We start from the raw sequence: 27444 nt of genomic DNA on the forward strand, positions 1-27444 counted from the left end.
ACCAAAAGGGAACATTTTATCATGTAAGGCAGTTGAAAGGCATCTAGAGCTTAAGCAAACTCAGATCAAAGTTTACGTGATGCTCTTGTTCTCTACTGTGCATGGCTACAACTCAAAACATGTCTCGAATTGATTGAGATGCACTTATCTAATGACAGTGCCTCAGATTTAGTTATCATAAAATTCCTGTGATTGATTATAGTATACTGTATGTGGTATGATTATCAAAATGCATACATAAACAGTAGTGGGTCCAAAGGGGGGGGGGGGGGGGGGGGCGAACCGGGTGCGCACCCCCTTTCTATTTTTTACGCACCCCCTCTCATTTTTTGTTAAAACAAAAGAAATAAAAAGAAAAAATTGGGGGGGGGGGGGGGAGTGCATGCGCCACCTTTAATTTTGTAAAGGCGCCTCCCCTTTACAGAATTCCTGGATCTGCCCCTGATAAATACTGGTCAGTGATTGGCCATAATGCAATCACATGACTAGTGCAGTCAGGATCAAAACAGTTATTGCGAGCAATCACGCCATGTCAGGTAATATACATGTAATTCCAAAATTTGACTTGCTGCTGACAGAGAGTTATATTTTTCCCTTGAGACTGAAGTTATGCATCAGATTAAATGTAAAATTGTCAAAGCTCTACATGTATACCGTGGGAGGGGGACACCAACATTCCACACTTTCCCCCTCCGTCCCGCCTCCCAGTCGCTTCACTCCCTCGCAATGTCTCACTCTAAACTCTCACTCAAGGTTCGCACACCTGCAGGTGGTAGAGCACAAATGGTAAATGGTGTCTATATACTAACTTGAATATTGCATCCCCCAGAGCTACCAAGTCTCACGCATTCTGTGTGAGACTCAAGCATTTAGGGGCCGTCTCACGATCTCACGCATGACACCCATTTTTCTCACGCATCGGGCGAAGTCTGCAACTTGGGCCTATAATAATGAGCATAACTCAAAAGATTAAAGTGATAGTTGCAAATGAAGGTATATTTCCCTTTTGTCTTTCAAAATAAGTACAAAATAGTCAATTAAGTATGCACCTGATTGCACCATTAAGAGCTAAAAATGGAAAAAGCTCCCTACCGTGGGAGGCCGCAGGGGGGAAAAACCCCTCCCACACCCTCGCTCGCACGCACATTCGCATGCCGAGATGCTGAGTCATGAAAATCTCACTCATAAATTTTTTTTTGAACTTGGCATCCCTGCATCCCCATGTGATTATGCAGTGAAATCTCCTTACCCTCTTGAAAGACACACGATCAATAGTCCACTTACTGTCTTTGGCAAAGGGCTGTACAGCGCATTTATTACCAGCAGGCGAGACATATGGTCTCCTGGTTTGACAATGTATACATGCAATCACTGGGTTGAAAAGTGGGATATTGAGACATAATCATAGAGATACACTTTTTTGCCTTCATCTCACATTTCTTCAAAGGCAATATATACCACTTACGTAATTTTGAGCAGACAAGTATAAACTCTACTTGCAATTTATGTCACAAAAGTTGACTCAAACTTCGATGTGATGGTACGACTGCATAAACAAGAAGTATACATATACAGTAGATTTTCTTACTTAACAAGATTGACAGCTGCTTTAAAAAAAATGTAATCATGAACTTTGAAAAAAAAAGACACTTAACACATCTCTCATAGAAGCTGCCATAATACTGAGATCAAGGTTATACGGACATGTATAAAAGTTCATACACTGCATAGAAAATACATTTATCATACTCAAAATGAAAATGCTTGGAACACTATTAAAAAAAAAAGAAGAAAAAAAGTGGTAAAAATGCAAATGAACCCAAAGAACATTCCTGCACTAACACATCACTGTCTCAATGAATCACAAACATACCCATTAAGAAATCAACATATACCATGTGCAAATGGGCAAATCATTTAGCAAGATAAAAGAATAAAACACACTTGTCTCTGGTGACCAAATTAGCTGTGCCATGTCTGTAAAAGTTGATATTTGCGCATTACTAATTTTTTGTGCTCTGCTGGGTAAGAAGTGTTTCGCGTGTTTTTAATTCCGCGGAATCCATACATCAACTACTGGACTATTATTATGGCAAGCAAAAATATTCATGTGCTTTTATTTTTGCGCTAGTTTTGGGTTGCACAATATGTGCGCAAATTTCCACTTTTACAATACATGATTTTCACAAATGGCATGATCAACATTCCTCCTACACGCCATACTCATGAAAATTGTGTAACACTAAGCAGTTATTCTTTCACTTCGAGCAAAGGTTACAGCAAAAGTGGACATGTTGGCGCATCTCACAGGACATGAAAAAAGCCACAGAATAAAAGCGTGCAAAAGTTGTTGTTGTTTTTCTTTTTTTGCTTGTACACTGTATATGAATATTTACTTTCACATCTTTGATTCTGCTTAATCATAAATATGCACAATTCATCTTGTCTGGCCGATTGCAAAATAATCAGGGAAATGGGTGTTTCAGCTTTTGTTGGCTGGGAATATCAAGGACCAGTATATGGAGAGTGTACAGTCGAAACTTCTACTACTCCCTTACAACTTTTTCAACTTTACACTTATAACAGCATATTATAAGAACATAACACATGAATACAGTTGTATTATCAAGATCTATGTATTAACAGAAGAAATCCAAACTATGTGGTGCAATTATATGCACATACCAAATACATAAACAAGTAACAATATCCAGTTCATGATAAAGATACATTGTGTACTTGAGTGACAATACTCATATCGGCGTACAACGGTAACTGGGGGATGACTATAACATTAAAAAAAAAACACAAAAAAAACAGAAAATTAAAAATGCAATTGTGTTTCTCACAACTAAACTTTACTTTAAGAGTTATCAAAGGGACACCGTGTCATATGACTCTGCATTTAATACTGAAGGCTATCTTCTCTTCAAAGTTTGTAAACATAGACAGACTTCCTCCTCAATGACACTTTGAAAGACAAGTGCAACACCCATGAGATTCCACATGTTTGTATAATTGCCCACTTTTGAAGCAAAAATATTTAGTAAATGGTACATAGATGAATATCTGGCTCCATTACATAATCAATACTTGGTGGTATCCTAAACTTAATCAAAATTTTTCTTGAAATGACAATGCACAAAATCCAAGTTTCCAACAAAATAAATTTTGGAAGACACACTTTATGGCAGGAACTGTATCTGGCTTTTGCATATTACCGTCTTATCAATTCACGTCACGATTTATCACGACAGAGAATGCAAAAGCCTGCCATAAAATGTCAGTGAGAATATTGATGACATCACCAAATGTGATTTAGATAACACTAAGTGCTGCTAGATGATAAAGGCCTCCGTGAATACTGATACTAAATTGAACCATGCTAACACACAGGCAAAAATCATGACCCAAATACGTGGAGCCTGGGCAAAATTCATGGTGTTTACAAACAGTGGCAATGTCAACCACCTTTTCTATCTGTACAGGGCAAAAAATACATATGCCATTATCATACAATAAATAGGGACTTTGATATCTACATGACACACATGTAAAGCAAGGCACAGACTGGCTAATCAGAGTGCAGGAACATCGAAAATGAAACTAAAAGTGTCCTCAGTATCTTTGTGTACGTCAGAGGACGAGGGTGAACACCACTTTGTCAATAGACTTCTTGCTCTGTACAAATATTTCATTAAAAAAAAAGAAATTAAACGTGTGAAATAGGAAAGCACAACGTTAGGTTGCCCTATTTAGCAGCTATACTGGAGAGATGTTCATAAAAAATTTTACAGGAGCAGTACAAATACATCCATGTATTATCTTGGCAAATATTGGCAGGAATATTGAAAGTACCAAGGGGGCAGACATTGGATTCAAGTTCTTTGCTCCAATCAGGTGGGATTCTCAGGGAAGAATCATCTAGGTCATGGAATACAACGTATCTGATATGCAAACAGTGCAGCACTCACAAAGCTAGAACAGACTTTGTTCAGAAAAAAGGGAAAAATTGAAACATTTGACAGAGATGTGCGCACTTTACGCTCACTGCCTGGTTTTGGTCATACTAGGCAGACCATAGTGTAGAAACAAATATGCATATTTGAATTCTTCTTTAGCCCTTTACACGCTATGAGAGCTGAAAAGTCTGTGCCTACAGATGTAGATCCCCTAAGGCAGATTTCCACAGAAATGAGAATTGTTTGGTTTTTGCCAGAATCATAATCATTTCTACTGTGTATTGACCAAGAAATGGAAGACATGCTCATGCTCTAATCTATAGGGGGACCTAAAACTCACCCTAAAGCATGCCGCACACTATACGACTCACGACCTTACGACTGACAGACTTTGGATCTGAATTAAACAAGCGATGTTTATTCTGAGGATATCAAGATTGATTTTGGATTCAAAGTCTGTCAGTCGTAAGGTCATGAGTCGTAGAGTGTGTGGCAGGCTTTACACTGATACCTCAGAAACATCATTGGCACAACAGAAACCAAAAACAAAGAAAAACAAAAAAACAAAAATGAAACACCCATGGTACCATTCAGAGTCCAAACAAACTAGCATCCCTTGCTTATGATACATTGTACATGCATGTTTGGTCTATGGCACAGAACAGGAAAAATTTCAGTGCAAGATTTACTGCACAATTTCATCCATTTAGCTGGACTGTAAGTTGGAAAACCCAGTATAAACTAGAAATGTCGCTATGGCGACTGATGCCTCCGCCATAATGCATGATTCTCCCAATAGGCGTATAGTACAATGTCTTCACAATGTGTGATCCATGACAGTTTCACATAACTGGCAAAATATTGAAATGACAGGTTTGTCAGAAATGTCTTGAACTGGGTTTGCTTTAATTTTCTAAGAGTGCAGGTACACATATTTGGGGAATTGAGAATTTTTACTTGAATTCTGACAGACCTTTTTATAAGTTTATGCATTGAGTAATTTCCAAGGTATGAAGAAAGAGTGCAATGACGGTACAAAATGGATTTTTTTTTTCTTTTTTCTTTTTTTTTGGGGGGGGCATTGAAACCTGGCCTTTGACCCTTAACCTTTGACCTTTGACCTTCCGGCTGGAAATTTCCAGGGGAATCTTCATTAGGTAATGCATGTAATAAGTTTTGAAACTAATAATGCAAGCATTGCATATACTAGTATATGAGGGAAATAGTAAAATTTTGAGGAGTTGACCTTGACCTTTGACCCCTGACTATTGACCCATGACCCCTAAAATTCCCTAGATAATCCCTGCCAGTCAGTACATGCGTATGTACTAAGTTCCACGAAGATACATTGAACCATTTGCGAGAAAAGTGATAGTGCAACATTTTCACCTAACCTTTGACCTTTTGACCTTTGACCTTATGACATGAAACTCTCTCTGGAGAATCTTTACGCAGTAGTACATGTCCACACCAAGTTTCAAGAAAATACCTTTGGGCATTGCATAGATATGGGGGAAATTGCAACATTTGTAGCATTTGACCTTGACCTTTTGACCTTTGACCTCTTGCCAATGTCACTAAAATCATATCAACTAATTGTCTCATCATACATCATCCTTGGACCAAGTTTGGTGAAAGCTGCTTCATCCAGTTTTGAGTTATCACGTAAACAGATAAATTTTAGGATTTGACCTTGATCTTTGACCTTTGACCTCTGTCCAATTTCACTGAAAAACAAATCAAGGAATTGTCCCATCATACATCATCCTCCAACAAAGTTTGGTGAAATTTACTCCATCCAGTCTTGAGTTATCGCGTAAACGGATACAGTTTCATGATTTGACCTTGACCTTTGACCTTTGAACTTTAGCCGATTTCACCCAAAATCTAATCAAATAATTGCCCCATCATTCATACTTGGACCAAGTTTGGTAAAATTCCAGTAAATATTACTCAAGCTATCGCGTAAACGAAAGCGTACGGACGGACGGACGGACGGACGGACGTACGGACGGACGTACGGACGGACGGACGGACGGACAACCCGAAAACATAATGCCTCCGGCACCACTTCGTGGCGGAGGCATAAAAATTAGCACCATTAATGCCTATTAAAGTCTCATCCTGTGGAATTAATGAACATAACAACGCAGACACCTTTTTTGGGGAAAAAAAAAATCACTGATGCTGTTTTCAAGAGGAATCTGAAAAGTTTAAATGAGTATAAAGTACATCAAGTGGGTAAAAATTAACACAAATTTAGAATGGCATTAAGGAAATGTCTGATCTACAAAATCCACATAAAAACTTAAATACATATTATAACTCAATTCAAGGAAGACAATGTTGGTAGAGCACAAAAAAAAATATTCTTATAATATGATTCTGTCACTCAGATTCTTTACACATTATACAGAATTACTACTGCAATCCTGATACTGCATAATGTCAGAGTTTTATAATCTATACAAACTTCTGGATATCATTCAGTGGAGTTATTTCCTGTGGCTAAAAAGTAATTTGAACATTATGTGCACAGCTTGTTACTACGTTTGTGAAACCTACACCAAAGCATCAGGAAAGCTTCATAGTTGCCATGGAAACCCTTTCAGCAGGAGACATAAACAAAATTGAAGAATGCAACAAAAATACTGGTCCATTGCTTGGGTGGATCACCTAATGATCCACCCTTTGATGATACAGACAAGCACTAATCCTTTAAGCACTAATAGACATGGTAGTGGTTGCAATGTTGATATTTCAGATAACCAATATCTAAATATTAAAATGAGCATATATAATATACAAGAATCTCTATCATCTAATTGGCTAAAAGCCAGTCTGGTCAAATGTTTTTCTTTTTTCATTATGGTGACATGATCGACATGTCCATATAGTATGGTAACATTGTTATTTCCAACCACTAAAACAATTTTTGCCAGCAGCAGTACAGATCCAAGATTTCGTTTGTCAAAGTTACAGGCCCCCTGACAGAATTTGCAATTTGTAGAGCTATCCCCACCAGAAGAAGAAGTATAAAACATGCAATGAACATCAGGGGACCGTCAATTTCTGGTAGTGATCAATTTCACTAAAATTGCATGAAGAAATATATGTTTGAGGAGTCCTACATGCTTCTCTGACACTGGACAATTCAAACATTGTTAAGATTGCACTTTACCATAAACTTGCAAAACAAGGTTTACTCATTGATATCATGACCTGTTTCCCCGACACAGGCTAGGAAGACATTTCTAGTTTGATAGAATACTGTAAAACCAGAAATTATTGTGTGTATGAAACTTATGCAAAGTTTGTGATATGCGAAGACTCAAAAAAGCAATGTATCATGTAAAAGTTTTTGTTGATAAACAATGCATTAGATGCAAGTCACCAGTCTGCGAAGGTTTCATGTAAAATTGCGCAAGTTTCATGGCACAAATGTTTCTGGTTCTACAGTACTTGATGACACAACGATCGATGTGATCAGTTATAACATTACACATGACTTGCATATATATTTTTTTTCTCTCTCTCTTGGTTAATTAACCCTAACTGCACTGGGGGGGGGGGGGGGGGGCCTCGGAGGCCCACCCCTCGACATTTCGCACGATTACTCTGCAACACGCAATGCTCTCGCCGCGATGCTCCATGACTTTTTTCTTTTGAGTTTCCCGCACATTTTGACACCAAATTTGTGACGCCTGGGGGTACGGTTTTGAAGTTACATGACTTTTTGTACATGCATGTGAGGCCAAAAATGGCTAAAAAATGTGATTTTGTGTACAAAGTCAATGCAAATTGAGTTTTTTCACATGGTTCATATAAATATGCTTATTTTTACTCTCAATGGCTAAAATTAGTTTGTTTTAGGAGTATTATGCTTCAAAAAGTGTCTGTGACAAATTTTGTTACAAAAAACAACAAAAACAAAAGGTCGAAAAAACAAAGAAATACATAAGAAATTCATGAAACAATAAAATAAATAAGAAATTAATTTTGATACCGAATTTTTTTTCAAGTACATTTGCTAAGAATGCCACAAAGATTAATTATACCAAAAATGAGCACTTTTGGAGCTTTATTTAATGATTTAGATGAAAGATTCTGATTTCTTGCATAAATTATCATAAGTAATCAAAATAAAATAAAAGAAGTCTATTTTGGAAAATTTAAAAACACGATCTTGTAGATTACATCGCACACTACCATTGTGCAAAGTTCCGCAGCGATCGCGCGATCCACGGCCGAGATCTTAGGGGGGGGGGGGCCCTTGAGGCCTTGTGTGACCTTGTATGCGAGGTTTTCCGCGAAAACACAGTAACCTGATGCATCACAGCTGTTCTTCAGCAGTGTGCTCCTACAGGGATGAAACATCCATTGCACAGTGCTCAGTGAAGATTCAGTCACATGATGAACAACCCCTCATAGTCACTTGTTCTTGGTTGAACCCTCTCAAGCCCATTAACCTCAAAGCACCATTGATACTGTGTACAGCTATGTCACCCTACATGACGAGAGAGTCGAGACAAATGCTGACACATGGCTGATGGGAGTCCAAGCGTGGAAAAATGTTGGGATTTTATGCTCATTTTGCTGTAGATTTTGCCTCTGGCAATGTCATCCTACTTTTATAATAATTGGTTGATTATCGCTTTGACATTTAAGAGTCCAGATTGTCTTCTTACAGCCATCACCACTGCACTGAAGAGCAAGCATCAAAGCACATCCTCTTGGAAGCTGTGAGGTTGGATCACCATGAGCAAAGCTCTTCATTGATAAGTGTACATGTGTCCATTCACCTCAGCAGAGACATTCTACTGTTAATGAGTACAGAGAGAGGACATTCCAGAAGCGCAGGAGGCGTGAGCAGGGGACGGTGGTCAAACGTTGATACCACTGACCAAACACTAGAGACCTTCGTTCTTGGTCACTGATACTTGTGAGGAAGTTGGACGGAAAGATGCGCGGCCGATTTCAATGCACTGCAACATCTGTGCAACTCCAAACAGGAGAGTCAGGGAAAAAGTCAACGATGCATGGTGGCATTCATCCATCCAAGAAGCATTCCTGTAGTGGAGGCAGTCATGCTATGCTTTGTCCTCTCCAGAACACTGAAGATGGATGGAAATTGCGATGTTCACACACCTAAACACATGCACGCACACAATACCTGCAGTCTCTCGATCATAACCCATAAAACTTTGAGGATCGGTTCATGATTGGCTTCTTCTCCCTGGAGTTCTTCCGGATGCCTAGGAAGCGCAAGACGGGATTGTCGTCTTCCATGTCGCTCTCGCTCATCTGGAAGTCAAAGTTGGCCACCTCGATGTGCTTTAGCCTGTTCCGCTGCACCTGCTGCAGGAAGGCCATCACACCTATGACTGTCATTAGAAGCCCGGCAACCACGGCGATGGTGATGGCAGTGATGGACTGGGGTGGAAGAGCTGGAGGATCACAAAAATACACAGAGATATTACAGATTTGGTCTTTTACAATGACTCATTCAGTCATTATTTCTCCTTATCATTTGATGCAACTGATTGTCCATTACAGTGCACTCCCATTATAGCAAATATGGTTAGAGTAAAATTTTTGTTTCAATGAAATAAAAATTCAGGTTCCAAAATTATCATCTCTTATACACTCTGCTGTCAAGGAACAATGAAAGTTTGTTGTAACAAAAGAAAACTGCCTGTCCCGAGGACTTCGTTATAATGGCAGTACACTGTAATTCCTATCACATTACCACTAGTCTTTTTCAAGTTTAGCTGGCAAATTACATTGGTTTAATGAACTCTTGCAAAATATACCTGCAATCATCGCAAACATACAAGGAAGGGTCAAGCTCTTTTCTTCAATCATATTGAAATAGTTCTAGGACATAATAATGGCTGGACTTACAAAATAAACCCCAGACACTATTTCTCCATCCCCCTTTGGAGGCAAAAGGTATACAAACTTGAAGGCTCTCAAAACTCACATGGGGTGTGGGCCTGGATGGCTGAGACATTGCCGGCAAAGCTGACATTGTTTGTGGCTGCGACAATGAACCTGTACATGCCTGAGGTCTTGAAGTGGTATACAATGCTGCTGTAGCAGCTCTCCCCCTCCACAATGCCACACGTTGTGTTGGTCTCATTGATGTGTTGGTCCGTTGGTTCCAGCACTGTGAGGCAGAGGTTGATTGGTGGGCTGGAAGACAAAAAAGAAAAATTACCACACTTCAACGTGCTGGAATTCATCTAATGTACAAAGATATTTGTTACCCTTCAATATGCTGAGAGATGTGACACCCCAGCAGTCCAGGTATTCTATGAACACAGATATATTTAAAGAGATGGTTTAAATAGTTTGGTCTAGAAGGGGCTTCAGGTTTCCAACTTTTATTTGAGATGATGAGAAAACTCTTCTGAAACATGAAAGACCAAACAATTCTGAGAGGAATTTGGAAGTCATTTGGTCAAAATTGGTTTTGAATTGACTGAGATATCCAAAAACAAAGAGGTCTTTCTTTTACATTGTTTTTGGATATCTCAGTCATTTCAAAACCGATTTTCATCTAATAAACTCTGAATTCCTCTTAGAATCGTATGCACTTCAATATTTCATAAGTGGTTTGCAATTATCTCACAAAAAGTTAAAATCTGAATCCCCCATCTCAACCAAAACTATACCATCCCTTTAAAACCAAGAGCGCAACATATACTGTAATGTGCATATAAAGCTCTAACATATTTGTGGCACACCACCAGTAGTAGCAGTCCTGCCGCCTGTTGCATAAAAGTTTGAGTTGCAACTGTCTGCAAATTAAATCAAATTGCAAAAATCAAATACAACCTGCAAGTGATCACAATTCTGTTGCAAAATGTAAGATACGATAGATTACAATTGCCATTTGAATTTTTGTTCTTTTCTCAAAAATAAAACATGAATAGATTTATGTTTCTGACATACTTTTTTTTTATCAAATCTTCATTAAAGAGGCTATGAAAGTGTACCACTTATATGTGCAGAGAGATTTGCTTTTGTGGTGCTGAGGAAAAGACAAAAATCTTGTTAACACAGCAACATGAAACTTGTGCAATTGCCAAATCACACTGAAGATGAATATGATAGCAATGTACCATTTAATAATAATATGGCAAATTTGGCCACTCAATTGTGGCACTCATGCACGTCTTTGAGCATCATTCACTTCCAGGACTCACCTTCCATTGCAGGTGATATTAACGACTTCCCTGTTGCCAACTTTCACTGAGGGCGAGCTGCTCTTTATTGTCAAATTGGTTATCGCATCTGTAGAGGGTCAGTATTAAACAAGAAGGCAACGTGTCAACTGCATGTGCAAAAAAATTTAGTCAAAATCTATTCAGTCTTACAAGATCCTTATCCAGGAATCACTCTTCTATCTTCATGAAAGTGATTCACTCTTCTATTTTTTTTTTTTTGTGCCACATGCTAAATTGGGCAGAACTCATGAAATCTAAAAGTATTTGATACAAGAAACTTTCTGCTTAAAGGTCTAGTTTACCTTCGGGAGCAGTGATTTTAAAAATGTTCCAGATATCACATTTGATGCATATGTGCAGATCTGTTGTATCACAAAATATCCTACCATATAAAATTTTTGGCAATAAAGCCTAAAATATAAGGAGATATCGGTATTTTTCTCAATAAACCACAACTGTAGACGGTTTAGTCTGGAAGCATCCTTATCAAAACTATTGTTCACATTTTGTGTATTTAACAATATTTTGCATTGATTATATGGATTCAAATTTGTACAGTGGTTGCTCCTATCCCTAACTCACATTTTAGAACTACTTCAAAGCACTAATGCTGGATTTTTGTTTCACCTGCAAATGGTGAATTATGCCTTTAAACAAACATTACTTCATTTTAAAGCTGCAGTAGCATGCATGTATCTTGATAAAGTTGTTGGAAGACAGAACCAATTAATGATTGTTACTCATGCAATCTTACTGTCATGTAATGCTGACACTGGTAGGTGTATTTTGGAAACCCTACTAGAATGAAGATGTCTTACATTAAATGACTCCATGAGATTCATTTAGACATAATTTTCTCAAAACTGGTGTGCCTCTACTAATGTGCAATTTTTGGAACTCTTCCTTTGGCAACAAAACTGCTTTCATTTCAAGTAGCCTACTTGAGTGCGAGTTCCCTCTTATTACAGACTAATCTGGTAGCAGCTTTAGGTTGGATACATCCTGGTATCGCCAGACTTTGTTTCCAGCTGGTATGAATTAACAGACATCCATGTCATATGTATCAGGAAGTACAGAAGTATTCAAGCATGCTCTCCCCACCCCCCCCCCCCCCCTACAAACACACGCAGAAATGACAACAACAGCAACACACACATACAGCGGTATACAGTAACACACCTCTATGCAATATGTACACACTCACATGAGGAGAGAGGAAAAGGATGTAACATCATTAGCACAAGCAACAAAAAGGATTTCCTCTTTCTCTACACTTTGTAAACAGAAAACTCTGAGTATGTATACCAGCTTCTATGTCAGATGCACAGTTATATGTTCTATGGACAGCCGTTCAATAGTTACACTATCATCTCTTCAACATTTACACAGATTTGTCTTCTGTCAGTTATATAGATCATGGAATATCAAAATCCCAATTCCATAAGAATATCAAATCTGAGACTAAGTTTGTTTGATTACAATAATCCACAGGAAGACTTTGTTTGCTTGTTCATCCTTCTAGCCCACAAAATAAAGCACATGATTCCTTGTTAAATTTCCTTTGCAAGCTCACTAGAATTCCTACATGTAGCTTCAAACATTGAATGTTTTTCAAGCAAACATTGCATAAAACATAAATTTTCCTGTAAGCTGGTATGATAATGCAGTTAATTTGTGGTTCTAATTTCATTCACAAGCTCATTTGAATTATCATATAGCTTTAAGCACTGCCAGCGTATATGATAATAACTTGTTGGTCTCTGGTGACAAATGCAAATGTAGTCAATCTATATATAAGAGGCTGACACTCCAAGAGCGGTCGCAGATCTATGTTACACTCTAGGGTAACACAATTGCGAACATGTTCAAAATGAACATGTATAGATCACAGTCCCGGTTAATTAAAACAAAGACATACATCTTCTGTAGCAATGCATAAACTAATGAAATGTGCACATACAATCTGTTTTACTAAAGTGGCTACACCACAATTCTGCCATACCATACATAACATCATATCAATAGTCTTGGAAGTACCGGTAGTTCAACTTTACTATTATTTGGCATAGCAGAAAAACATGATATGGGATAAACTACACTCTAAGATTGCTGGATCACAAGGGGGGGGGGGGGGGGGGGGGGGGGGGGGGGAGAGGGGGGAGGGGGGAGTGACCTTTTGTGAACTTTTTTGGAACGAACTCTTGGTATCACTAGCACTGTATGAGTTAAGTTACTCTGCTATTAAACAACTTATAGGCAGAGTCCAAACATGCCATGGGGGGGGGGGGGGATTAGACAGAAAAATTAGGGAGGAGAAGAATAAAAGAGATACATGTACACAATGTAAATCAAAGAACTTAAGATAAAGCAGTACTCTAGATCTGCAACACATCAAAGACATTGTGGGTTTATGGAGAGATAACATGAACCAGTCGACCCTGTAAAATTCTTAGCCTTCATTACGGACATTATCCCTACATCCTGAGGCATTACAAAAGTTCTCATTAAGCAGAAAGACCTTCTGTTAAAGACATGGTCCCTTCATGTCTCCAGTCTCTATACACCATTGAAAAAGGGGGCATTATATCCCTGTACTGAGATCTTTCTTTCTCCTTGAGTTTTATCACACCTATTAAAGTCTGCCAGCGTCTGGGGGATATAAAATAGGATTTGACCAGGCTCAATACCCACAGGCCAAAAATCAATTTTAAACAGGACAAAGGCTATTGTGATGAAAGGCTAAGAGGGGATTACAATTAATGAATTGCTGGATCACAGGTGGGTTTAGGATGTCAAAGGAGGTGTGTGGGGGGAAGTGACCTTTTGTGAACTTTCTGGAACCATCTGGATCTGGATCTGGATGAATACGCTGAAAAACTGTGGATAGAGTATCACTCAGCACTGTGGTGTGATGTGCAGCTAATCACAACGGAGGTGACGCTGGAGCACTTCTTTGAATGTGTCAAATTTATGAATCTGCTTTATATTACTAGGCAGATTATTCCAATCCTTCGCTGTTCTATGGAAGAAGGAGTTGGTGAGAGCAGTTGAAGAACCGTATGAAGTAGAATAATTATCAGGATGATAACTTCGGGTTGTCATCTCTTACATCACTTTTAGCATTACAAGGAATAGTTTGTAGTAAACAATCATGTCAGTTCACCTCAGGTTGATGATGTAAAACAAAATGCACAGGAATTATAATATTTCGTTGGCAGATAAGAATAATCGGATGATACAGCATGAATTGATCTCAAGCCTTACCTAAAACAGTGATGCTCTTAGTCCAGGAGCCATTAAAGATTTTGCTGCTTGGTGTTACAGCTGTTGTATTGCAAGTAACATTGTAGACTCCCATTTTCTCATAGCTATACTCCAGAACAGGCTGTAGTGAGATTGTAAGAAATGGAGATAAAACAGAAATAAAGTGAAATCATATGGGAATATCATGATATTGCTCTGTTTGAGGGTGTTGGGTATCTTAACCCGTTGAGGACGGACTGATTTTGCATCAACATGCATTTCACATAGACACCTGCCTATGTGTAATCAGGACTCGTCCTCAATGGGCTAAGGGCATCGGTCCAGTGTTTGTATGTCAAACCTCAATATAAAGGAGATTCATGTACATGCATTGTACTAAACTTTGGGAGTTATACATTGTGTGAGCATTTTGAATGGCACTTTAATGGGAACACATAGTTTCCATATGACTGCAAAAACAGATAATTGCTGTTCTAGAATGGAAACAAAGGCATTTATAAGAAATGCGTGAAATAATGCTGAATGGTAATGCAACTTCACTTGGATTACAACAAAATGTAAAATATTACTGAAAAAGGTATGCTGGAAGTAATGCAGCCTCAGAGTATACCCAATTAGGTTGCTATGTGATGTTTTATATTTATACATTGATTACAACATATTGGGCCATAGCAGAATCCGTCACGCGAGAGTGGATCGCACGCAGCTAACAAGTTGCATGCGATTCAAAACTATTTTGATTATCATAACTATACTGGTAGCGGTCTACATACCCATTACTGACCAGGGAGGGCGCTTCAGAAATATAAGTCGGATACATTGACTTTTATTACTATACAGTGTCTATCTCAAAACACTCCAAAACAACTCAATATCCTGACAAATCGCGTCAGCCAGACAAGCTTCTTGATAGACCCTTTGGATCTACAATATGTATATTGCAAGCTCATTCCAGATTGAGGAAGAAGATGAATTTTGAGCCCATCAGATAACTATGTTTTACCTTTAAGCTATCAGCCCTTAGCTACTCTACTTACGGATGCTTCAAAGTACACCTGACCATCTCCCGTGTCCCATGTGTACAGAAATTCTGCCGATTCCAGATAGTCGCTGGGGTCGTAGACGGATGCAATCAGGGAGACATTGGCACCAGTCGGCAGGTTGCACTGGGAGTCACCCGTGGTGTTGCATTGTGGGTAGGCCCTCGAGGCAGCAAGAACCTCCCCGTTCATGGTATCTGTAAATAGCAAAGTGTAGAGAATGACATCTATAGACAGACATGCAGAGACTCCAACTCTCCCGTTTTCGACGGGAGATCTCCCGCCGAAAGCCCATTTTTGCGCAATGTCCCGTTCTCCCGTTTGAGATTTGATTTCTCCCGCCCTGGCTTTGTGTCTCCCGGTGGAAAGGATTTCTTACTTATTTCTATCGTATGTTGAAAAAATAAGCCTTAGATAGCACCAGAGAACATCTAGAATCCTAGGAACTTCGCGCTTCGCACACATCAACTTGGAGTCTCCCGTTTGCTAGGGGTTTCAGGCGGGAGAATCTCCAGATCAGAAGGTGCTTGGGGTTGGAGTCTCTGGACATGAGAGAGCGCATACAATATAATTTATTTCAATGATATAGAAACAAACACACACACACACACACAAAAAACCAACCAAACAAACAAACAACAACAAAACAAACAAATGAACAATTAATAAGCAAAACAAAACTGGTTAATTCTTACATCACATGCAATTAAACTGGGATGGAAGAGTTTGCAATGTTCACAATATAGCAAAAGGCAACTGTTCAGTGAAAAAAGGGGAAAAAGTATTATTGTAAAATCTTAAAAGAACCAAAAGCGCACCTCAAAATTGCTGTGGTGTGATAACATAATGTCCCTTACCACATGCGTGTGTACATCATCTTGATTTGATGACCTTCACTATCATGACAGTGTTCCCTTCTCTTGTTTGTTTAGCATCCTAGTGCCAAGATTACCATAATCTTTACAAGAAATATAGGAAAACCTTTCTTTTCTTTCCTGACCCAATAACAAAAGATGTAAAATGTGTTATGTACAAATATCAGACAAGGGAACATCCATAAAACCAAGTTCTCACAACAAGTATCAGATAAAAAATATAAATATGCCTTCTAGAAAAATGAGTTCATCATTCTCACACAATAATAGTAAGTACTCAGTATCTGAATTAGATCTTTCCATTATACATCTACACGTATAATATTCAGACGGGTTTGATGATTTGCTCACATACTGCAAATCCATTAGACATTTTATTGTGTTGATAGATTTTGCAAACATTTAGTTTTAAAAAATCTGCAACTTTGCTTTAAATGATATTCCTCCACATGATTCTAAGGTATCAAATGAAAAGTTTGGGAATGTGGTAGTGTCAATTAATGTGACAGCACGTTTTCCTGAAATTTTAATAGTTAAAGTCATGTCTCTAGCATGTCATTTCATCAATGAATTACAGCCACAGCTTGGCGACCCTATGATCATCTGGAGCTATGTATCCTCTAATGGCTTTGAAAATTAGTTTTCATGGAAAAAAGCAACATTGAAACTCCTGTGGTGTAGTCATTATCAGTTAATTGGGTGATTCGTGGCACGCCGTGTGTTTCAGAGGATACACAGAGTGGAAACTTTCCGTTTTACGTCATGATCTTTTATGTGGTCTGTGGTTTAGGATCACGACCAATGGCTCACCAGGAATCATACGCTGTAAAGCTCACATACAATTGTACACTGCATACAATTATGCCTTGATACTCTAAAGTAGACTGCAACGATTGCCAAATGACTCGGAGATCTCAGAAAACTGAGTGTATATAGGATGTGTTAACAGTTAACTTGATGATACAATAACTAATTGCAGTTCATAATGAACCAATAAAGCACAGGAATAGAAATGACATAATCTGATCTTAAATTGGGCCAAGCTTGCCTGGCTTTACACCTTGCATCTCACACTGGTCAAAATATATAGCATACGTACACTTCAACTTGGTGTAGATGGTTGATTCTCTACTACATGCCCTTCATTTCCTTTGTTGACTAAAAAGCGAAAATCAATTCCACAAGTTATGTCTGCCACGATAACCTATTAGTAAACATACATCGTTTAGTCTGACTGGGTTCATATATGTGGCAAAGCTTGCATATTGGATGTCAGTACCAGTGCAGCAGAAACCCAAATATCAACACTCAAAGTGAATTATCACCTGCAGTGTGTATGAATGTAGCGGAAGAAAGAGTTATGCATGTTACCATGGGCAACCACAGTAGGATTAGGAATAACACATGACTTTGCCAAAACAAGCAAAGTAATGCAATAAAATGAGTCACAAATCTATATGAGCCAGTTGTGCTTTGCCCACTACACAAGAGACGAGATGCTTTCAAAGATATTGAAACATTATCAGTTGTATCCTGGTATACAGTTCATTCAAATTATATTTTGCTTAAAATTTGACTGATCTAGGGGGGTGTTTCATCAATTTAGTCAGCACTGACAATTTCAGCAAAATCCTTGGTTTTGATTGGTTGAGATGCTCTGGTCACGGACAGTTACCATGGTGATTGTCAGAGACCGACAACTTGTCAGCGCTGACAACTTTCATGAAACGGTCCTCAGTTGTCTCTACAGTGTACATGTATGTGTATCTTAGGGTGCGTTTATAAGATTTTTCTGCTGGCCAGAAACAGTGTTTTGAAACACTGTTTATGGCCAAACAGTGATTCTAGCTCGAAAAAAATTCTTATAAACGCTCGCCGTGATTTGAAACAGTGTTTTGAAACACTGTTTGTAAACGCACAAAATAGTGCGTTTACAAACAGTGTTTCTGTAAAATCAGTGTTTCAAAAATCTTATAAACGCAACCGTGATCGTAAACACTGTCTATGTGACGTCACAATGCCTTGCGCGCACCCTGTTTGACCTTTTGCCGAGGAAAAACTGCGCAGAGTGAGTTGCGCAATGGCACAGTCTGAGCGAGAGCCCCAACACGCTCGGAGAAAAAATCTTATAAACGCTCTCCTAACGAAACTGTGATTTGAAACAGTGTTTCAAAACAGTGATTCAAAACAGTGATTCTAGGCACGCAAAATCTTATAAACGCACCCTTAGTGATGGGGGGGGGGGGGGGTGGGGGAGGGGGGATGAATAAAAACAATTTCCCTTCTGGGCTAACTCAATGGTTATTGTGATTACTATTTAATGGCAGATCACTCAGATTAGGCTATCTTGGCAACAAAACTTTTCCTTGTCTCATTAGAAATTACAAAAGACTTGAAAGCTATTGAAAGGACCAGTGTCAAGAAGAAAAAAGCTAAAATGTGAGATGAAAATATGCACGGCTATATGACCACAGCACTCATCTAAAAAGGCAGAGACTTCAACTCTCCCGCTTTTGACGGGAAAGCTCCTGCCAAAAGCCCATTTTTGCAAAATCTCCCGTTCTCCTGCTTGAGATTTGATACCTCCCACCCTGGCTCTGTGTCTGCTGCTTGAAATGACTTCTTACTTGGTCTCATCGTATGCTGAAAAATAAGCCGTAGATAGCATGAGAGAGCTTTTAGAACCCTAGAGCTTCCAGGGCCCTTAAGCGGTCCCTGGACCCCAGTCACAAGAAACTTTGCGCACATCAAGTTGGAGTCTCCCGTTAGCTGGGGATTTCAGGTGGGAGAATCCTCAGATTAGAAAGTGCTTAGGGTTGGAATCTCTGCAAAGGCACAATCCTGTATACTACAGCTATACTATCTTGTATCTAGTATGTATACTCAAAGGAGAGAAATATACATTAGTGTACACGTAATCGCAGAACCATAAGACTGGTTCTGTACTTTATTCTCACCAGTACCTTGAATATTAATTTCCTGCCTGCTGCAATACAGACACATTGCATTCTGTAATGAGTTTTATGGTCAACTTGGGGTGCGTTTATCAACTCCTTTTCTCGGCAGAAACAGGTTATCCAAACAGCTTTCAAGGAATTTTTACGAGTTGATAAACGCAAAGCTGTTTTGCCCTTTTGGAAAGCCTTTACGAAAGAGTACGTTTATCAACTCTCCTTTCTCGGCAGAAACAAGTTATCCAAACAGCTTTCAAGGAATTTTTACGAGTTGATAAATGCAAAGCTGTTTTGAAAGCCCTTTCGGAAAGCCTTTTTGAAAGCCGCAAATTTGTGGCTATCCAAACATGTTTCCTAAACAGGCTTTCAGAAACCTGTTTGTAAAAGCCTTTTGAAGTTGATAAACGCAAAGCTGTTTTGAAACGGCTTCGGAGTATTGTACTGCAGTTACGAACAATGCACGCCTTATATGACCTCTTCTCCTCGGGTCGAATTGCGCAATGCAGCTGTGCAGTGACAGGCCAGTTATCGTGTTCGCGAAGAGAGTTGATAAACGCAACTATTTTGGAAGCCGTTTCTAAAGGGCTTTGGAAAGCCGTTTAAACAGGGGAAAGTTGATAAACGCAGCCTTAGGCTCATGCCGCCACTCAGAAATATTTGAAGTACATGCTAAACTGGAGCTGCCTCACAGATAAGAAGACAATTGATTCAAGTGGCACTGTATCATGACTCGTCACTCTCAAAGGAAGATATGTCTTTATGATGGTAATTGCTTTTCGCCGTCCCTTCTTAGAAAACAAGCGGCACATTAATAGTACAGGGCTTTGGAAAGGGCTTTTGAAAGGGATATGGAAAGGGCTTTCGAAAGGGCTATCGAAAGGGCTTTAGAAAGCCGTTTAACAGGGGAAAGTTGATAAACGCAGCCTCATATGCACCTAGTGTAAGCGCTATTAATATCATTGTAGATACTCTATCTACAGAGTTGTATGCGTTTGAATTCTTTATTGCAAACTGCTTTTAGGTACCCCAAATTTCAAGCTTATTTCAGCCTACTAGAAATCCACCTGAATACACTGGTATATTTATTGACAAGTAGGGAGAAAATGAATACATGTATAAATTGACATTAGGGAGTTGTTTTTTTTTTTTTTCCATAATCTACTGTGATCGATAACCTGCAATAATTCATGTTTTGAAATCTTGTATTCCATTATGTAAACACGGAATCTCTTTTTCAAATCAATTCAGAACTGTTATGCAGACTTCAAAAGAGAATATGTCTTATATACATACTGTACAGTATACAATATCTGAGATATCTCGACAAGTCTATCTTTATCTCATTCAATGAATGTTGTATTTTGCTCCCATTACACTGTGTTTGTTTTCATACAATCTACCATTTTATCTTTATCAGGCTCTTTTGTCAGCATGTTAGCGTGTGTATGTATTTCACAGGCTCTGCAGTAGTGTTGGGTGAATTCTTGTGGAAATCGCATCAGTGTACGTACAGAGCGTACAGATGTCTAGTAGTCCAAAGATCATCTTTGTCCACAAGTGTAAATATTCTCATGCTGGTCCACCCCTTGGCCTTTGTATGGGGAAACTTTTCAAATTTGACCTCAAAGAGAGGGAGGTTTATGTCTGTTATATAGACACATCAAAATTCCTGCAGAATTGCCATATAGCGACTAATACAACAGTTTTGATCACTAATTCTTTTTAATGAGATTGATATTCTCACCTCAACATACAATGAAGCCTATACTTTTTAGACACTGATTTCATTTGATATCTTCTTCTTATCTCACTGGAGGGAAGAGCTGATGAGAAACTAAAGGGCCTGTGAAAAGGTCCTGCCAATCCAGCATTTATATCCTCCCATGCAACACGCTAACTCTTAAAACAGAAGATATTACTCATAAAATGTAATTGTAACTTGAAAGTGCGGACAGAGCACCTATCTCTACCACTGTAGCCCATGAACCCTAAATGTTGGGCAATTATACATATTATAAAAGCATATATGCGATATATATATGCAAAAAAAAAGAAGAAGTCATGAATGAAAACCAGTCTGGATTCACAGAACCAACACATAACCGGGGTCTGTGTCAAATCTTGTGGTACTGGGTTTCTGACCAGTTTTCCTTGGCATTCTCTACTTGTAATTAGTTACATTGCAGTTAGCAATGTGTAAAAACTGCTCCATCTTTTTATAATCTATGAATGTTCATAATACACAAAATTCTTGGATTCAGCTCACAATTACAATTGGCAATTTGTTTCTTGCTTGGTAACATTCTCTGAAACTTCTTATCACATCCCTGTACATGTACTACATAATGCTCATTATATGTTACTGCTAATACCATGTAGACACACAAAAGCAAAAAAAAAAAAAAAAACTGATGCAAAAAAAACAAAAACAAAAACAAAACAAAACATCACCTTCATGGCAAAGGTTAGTGATGGGAAGAAATGATTATGGTATACCTGGTGTGTTGCCAAGTCTACAGAGATAACAATATCAAGTAGATACTGTACAATGCACAGCTATTTGTATGTTATTTCCAGCCAGTGCTGATTAACCCGTTGAGAACGAGTCCCGAGTATACTCGGGCAAGCGTCTATGGGAAGTGCGTGTTGTAGCAAGATCAACCCATCCTCAACCGGTTAAGAGTGGGCAGGCCAAATCATAACCAATCCCAAGATGCTACTCAATGGATTATCAATAAAGAAAAGAACAAGACCAGAGCCTTGCTGTTTGCTGTATAATCTGACCAGAGTGCATTATACAAATTGTGAATGCCGCAGTTCTTAATTTGGAAAGAAAAATATATCAGCCTGAGACTCCTGTAGGCCTTCATACATAAGTCTAGCCTACTGGTATATATAACATCCATGAACTGTACTCTAGATCCAAAATACTTGTGACATATCCATAGATTCTTGGTTTTGTCATTACAACCCATATCCAGCCCCCATTAGGCCTACTAGTGTACTGGCATGTCACATTCGAAAGAGAGAGCAAGACACTTGGAATATGTCACAAGATTCCACGTATTCTCAGCACCAGTCATAGAAAAACCACTGCCTCCTTGTGCACAGTACCAGGTACAGCAATGCAACAATTTCTTCCGGCCATGGGTTTCCTTCTTCCTATGTGTCAAGGAATGTACTTCCTTTTGTTTTGTTTTGTTTTGTTTTGTTTTTTGCAACTTTCCAGTACACAGGCAAAGGTTACACATACTTTTAACTTGTTATTCTTTCAGTTTTAACTTTTGCTATATTACTTGGAGGTTCCAGAAAGACCTGGTAAATTTCCAGCCCACATGATAACAAACATTCATTACAAGTGTATCCTTCGATAACTACCATAAAAAATTGGGTTTTTTTACCTCTCAGATATTTAAAATTGCTATTACTGTTGTTAAAACTGTCATCACTATTGCTATCATTCCTTTTTATAATCAATAATATTACTAGTACTATATTGCTACTGTACCACCATTGTTTCAGTTCTACCAAAGCTACCATTATCATCATCAATCATACTATCCAAATTCATAAATTCTTTGAATTCTTGTGTACAGCTGTTTTCACTGCAACTGATGGACAATTGCTCTCCATCAATATTTAGAAGCACCATTCAACCTGTGTTTTGGTAGTAGCCATGATATAAGAAAAAATGGGGGGGGGGGCGGGGGAGGGGGGATATCTCGATTGCTAGACAGGTGTCATATCCACAAAAGCTTGGTAATCTGGACGCATTGGAGATAGCTGGTTCAAGCCAACCTGAGTATGTACATGCCCATGACCTCTCTCTCTCTTTTTTTTTTTTTTTTATATCATGGATACGACTAAAACACTAAATAATTGGTCTGTAATATGTCAATTAAGGGCAATACAATGTATGTCAATCAGCTGCGATCAATACCATCATTGTTTTCCTCATTATTTTTTAAGTATTACACTACAGTAACAATGATATACGAACCTGTGATAGCAATCGTTGCATTGCCTTCTGCCAAGAGGTGCAATGGCAATTCAGGATAGACCTTTACATGAAATGTGTACAGCCCTGCCTCATAGACCTTAGGTTCAAATTCTATCTGCACTGTGGTTGTATCGCTCTTCCCACACTTCACATTCAAATAGTTCGGGGGCCCCGTCCAAGTGTAGCAGAATGATGTAGGTGCGGTTGATTGCTCGCCAAGGTTGCTGGCTCTGAGGACAGCAACGAATGTACCAGTCGCACCACGGACCACAGGCCCATCACTGGTCACATCCAAGTCATATTGGTGTTCAGATGAGGCTGTGTGAGGAGGAGAATGACCAATGTGAGATATCCACAAACCACTTGTAACAATACAAATATGTGCATAATCTCATTTTCATCACACTGATTATACATTAGGGTTTGATAGTAGAGTGGCCCAGGGCCACTAAAAATTGAGGTTTGGTCACCAAATTTTCAAAAAGGTAGGTTTGATCGCACAACAAAGATTTAAATTGGATTGATATACCCTGCCATTCACATCAGCACAGAAGAGGAGAGGAAAAGGGGATAAAAAAGAGAAACAATGGAAACAAAAACAACATAAACAACAATAACAACAAAAATGGTTTGCTGCACAGATGTAAACTGTAAAAAGGCATGTCAGTTGTGTGCAATGTCCTCTGTAAAATATCTATTTTAACAACAAAATAAGGCTGATTACGGGGAACTTGAACATGACGCATGATTGCACTTTAATCCCCTATTCAGACCTATAGAGATCTGTTCTTCTATAGTGTCCATCTGGATTTTCCAGGTTTTGCATCATATTTAGAGGGATGGAGTCACTGCACTTCTAATTAATCCTACTTTCTTCTGTAGTGCCAGTCCAGATTTTCCAGGTCTTGCATTGATTACAACAACACCTACCTCATCACGAGGCATGAGCGCCAACTTTGGAACGGACAAGGTGCACCAAAGCGTCTATCAAGTTCACACTCACAATTCAGTGGAGCACGACAACAAAGGTTTACTAATCAGCCATAAAGTGGTTCTGCTGCATTGAAAACACCCTAAACCCATCCCTCTCCCCAGGTCTGGCCAACTCAACCATCGCAAACAATGCCCCAAAGTAATAACTTTCTCTATACAACATTGTAGATACAGTGTACACCCGACTGCACTCTGTCGCGCAACAATGTCCTTTCACGTTAAACGGTAGGCCCTCAATCCATCTCCAGGGCCCCGTTTCATAAAACTTGTCATCAGTGACAAGTTGTCATAGTTGTTATAAGCTACTGAAATCCTTGCATCTGATTGGCTAAGAGCAAATTTGTCATAGAAGTGTGGCAGCTGTCACTGATAACAAGTTTTATGAAACGGGACCCAGATGACCGACACTCAAAATGTTTTATCAGTGACCTCAGTGGAGTTGCTTTTTTTTTTTTCCTTTTATACCTATGGGGATGTAGATCTACAAGTACATGTACACTGTGTGTTTACAATTTGAACAAAATGTTTTATAATTATTTTGTCAAGCTATAGGTTATCCACGTTCATCCTGGAAAGTATTAAGAAAGCTAGACCAGTACTGTTAATAGTTACTTTTTTCCCTTAAAATTGATAAAACCTAGCTACTAAGTAGACAGTGTACCTAGACTTTACACTACTCATCATCCAGAGTTACCAAGTCTCACGCATTCTGCGTGAGACTCAAGCATTTTGGGGCCGTCTCACGATCTCACGCATGGCACCCATTTTTCTCGAACGCATTGGTCGAAGTCTGCAACTTGAGCCTATAATAAGGAGCATAGCTCAAAGGATTAGAGTGATACAACATGTAGTTGCAACTGAAGGTATATTTTCCTTTTGTCTTTCAAAATAAGTAAAAGATATTCACATAAGTATGCACCTGATCGCACCATTAAGAGCTAAGAATTGAAAAAGCTCCCTACCATGGGAGGCAAAAGGGGGGAAAAACCCCTCCCGCACCCTCACTCGCGCACACATTCGCTCGCCGAGATGCCGAGTCATGAAAATCTCACTCATAAAAATCTTTTGAACTTAGCACCCTGCATCATCAGCATCAATGGCAATGCTCCTTGCTCCTGTGCATAGATCCTCCAAAAGATTATGGTTAGCCCACAAAATGTCCCTATTCCTCTCAAATCAAATATCTATTTAGCAAAGTCTACACTACAGTTCGGGAAACCCACTCACAAGGGGGGCCCCTCCTTATAAGTAACCCGTCCCCCTTATAAGTAACCCCGTCCCCCTTATAAGTAACCCCCGGGGCACCCCTTATAAGGAGTCTCCACGCTTTTTTGCAATGCAACGCGAAAATGAAAGGACTGCGGCAATTCGCTTGATTATGTCCATAAAGCTTCACAAGTTTCCTAGTTACTCACGAAATTTGAGCAAAATCGGTTTGAGGCATCATATCTAAAACCATGGATTTAAATGCGATGTCAAACGACCCATGCGAATGCTGAAATGCGAGCGATTACTGGCGTGAGTGTCGCCAGGGGCGGCGGCGCGGCAATGCAGACGTGGCGACTGAGTACGAAAGTCTCCGTACTCAGTCGCCACGTCTGCACTCAAGCATTGCCGCGCCGCCGCGCCTGGCGACACTCACGCCAGTAATCGCTCGCATTTCAGCATTCGCATGGGTCGTTTGACATCGCATTTAAATCCATGATTTTAGATATGATGCCTCAAACCGATTTTGCTCAAATTTCGTGAGTAACTAGGAAACTTGTGAAGCTTTATGGACATAATCAAGCGAATTGCCGCAGTCCTTTCATTTTCGCGTTGCATTGCAAAAAAGCGTGGAGACTCCTTATAAGGGGTGCCCCGGGGGTTACTTATAAGGGGGACGGGGTTACTTATAAGGGGGACGGGTTACTTATAAGGAGGGGCCCCCCTTGTGAGTGGGTTTCCCGAACTGACTGTCATCCGTCCTTATAGTTTGACTAACGTTAGCAAATTGGTTAGGTACCGCGGTAGTACATAGGAGCTGAATCTTGATCTTTTCTATTGCACAGTAAATTAGAGTTTAGACTAATAAAGTTATAATCATGATAATTGATATATCTACTTACTGACCATCTACCGATAGTCTCATTTCATTCTCGACGATCCACTATTAGTTTTAACGCTAGTTTACTAACCTTGTTCATGTAGATCTACAGCAGGACTCAGCCGGCGCAAAAATGTCGGTCGTTTAACTTCTGCTGCCTGTACAAAATGTGAGGAACAATCAAGCACTGCAGAAACGATGAGAAAGAAGCTCAACAAGGTGGTCGTCAGAAGAGTGGTCATCGGAAACAGATCCATTGCCAAAGTCATTCCCCTGCTTGCAAGTTCTGAAATTTGAACTGTCGATCGTCTTGTCTGGATCTAGACTCGAGATTTAATACGATTGCAAGTGAGTGTATTTGACCATGAACTTATCAAGAGCACACGTTGGCACTGGGCATGAGGAGGAGGAGGCAACGTCAAGTGAAGAAAACCGGAAACCGTCAACAAAGTTCTAGGATAAGTTTAGTCCAGTAACGATGTCGGTTGATGTCATGTCAACATTATTAACACAACACTCAACAGTCCATTCAATCCTTCGAGTCCGGTGGTAATTTTAATGACTCTTTAACCGCAGCAGCGACCCCATACGGACAAATACGTACCGTAAAGGTTACTGTGTTACAGCGCCCCGCGACGGGGTTAATGACTCTTATAAGTTTTTATACGTAGCTAGATCGCCGGTTAAACTTTAAGTTTGAGCTTCTATAATCAGTACCCGAAACAGAACATCAGTCGGTAGGTCTAAAAAACCAGTGGCTCTGTATTATAGCTCGATCCTCTCATTTTACACTTCTGGAACTAAAGTTCAACTATCAAATGATGGCTTATGCCCAGCACCATTCTAACGGTAATAGACCGCTAGACCGCCGCTCGTTATACTAACCATGGCATTACATTACACAAAACAACGTAAGACAACACGCATGAACAGCGTGAATAAAGAATAGAGTGAGGACAAGGACACATCCAAGCACCCCTCCCTCCCCTCCCTCACGATGTCGCACATGTGACTGAATTTCCTTGCTAGTTCTTGATT

At 39.3% G+C, this 27444-nt stretch overlaps 1 protein-coding gene across 1 annotated transcript; it reads right to left on the reverse strand.

The window, feature by feature from the left end:
• Positions 1-9121: 9121 nt before the first annotated feature.
• LOC139720712 (transmembrane protein 130-like) lies at positions 9122-26923 on the reverse strand. Its single transcript, XM_071632065.1, has 7 exons — positions 26498-26923; positions 23328-23645; positions 15496-15695; positions 14459-14579; positions 11174-11261; positions 9946-10157; positions 9122-9409 (listed from the first exon to the last, which is right to left on the reverse strand). The coding sequence occupies exons 1-7, from the start codon at positions 26673-26675 to the stop codon at positions 9150-9152; spliced, it is 1377 nt and encodes a 458-aa protein (XP_071488166.1). The 5' UTR covers positions 26676-26923; the 3' UTR covers positions 9122-9149.
• Between the last annotated feature and the right edge of the window lie 521 nt (positions 26924-27444).

This window comes from Diadema antillarum, unplaced genomic scaffold (genome assembly GCF_040938485.1).
Source record: "Diadema antillarum isolate AM-2024a unplaced genomic scaffold, OU_Dant_1.0 scf00000132, whole genome shotgun sequence".
Lineage (NCBI taxonomy): Eukaryota > Metazoa > Echinodermata > Echinoidea > Diadematoida > Diadematidae > Diadema > Diadema antillarum.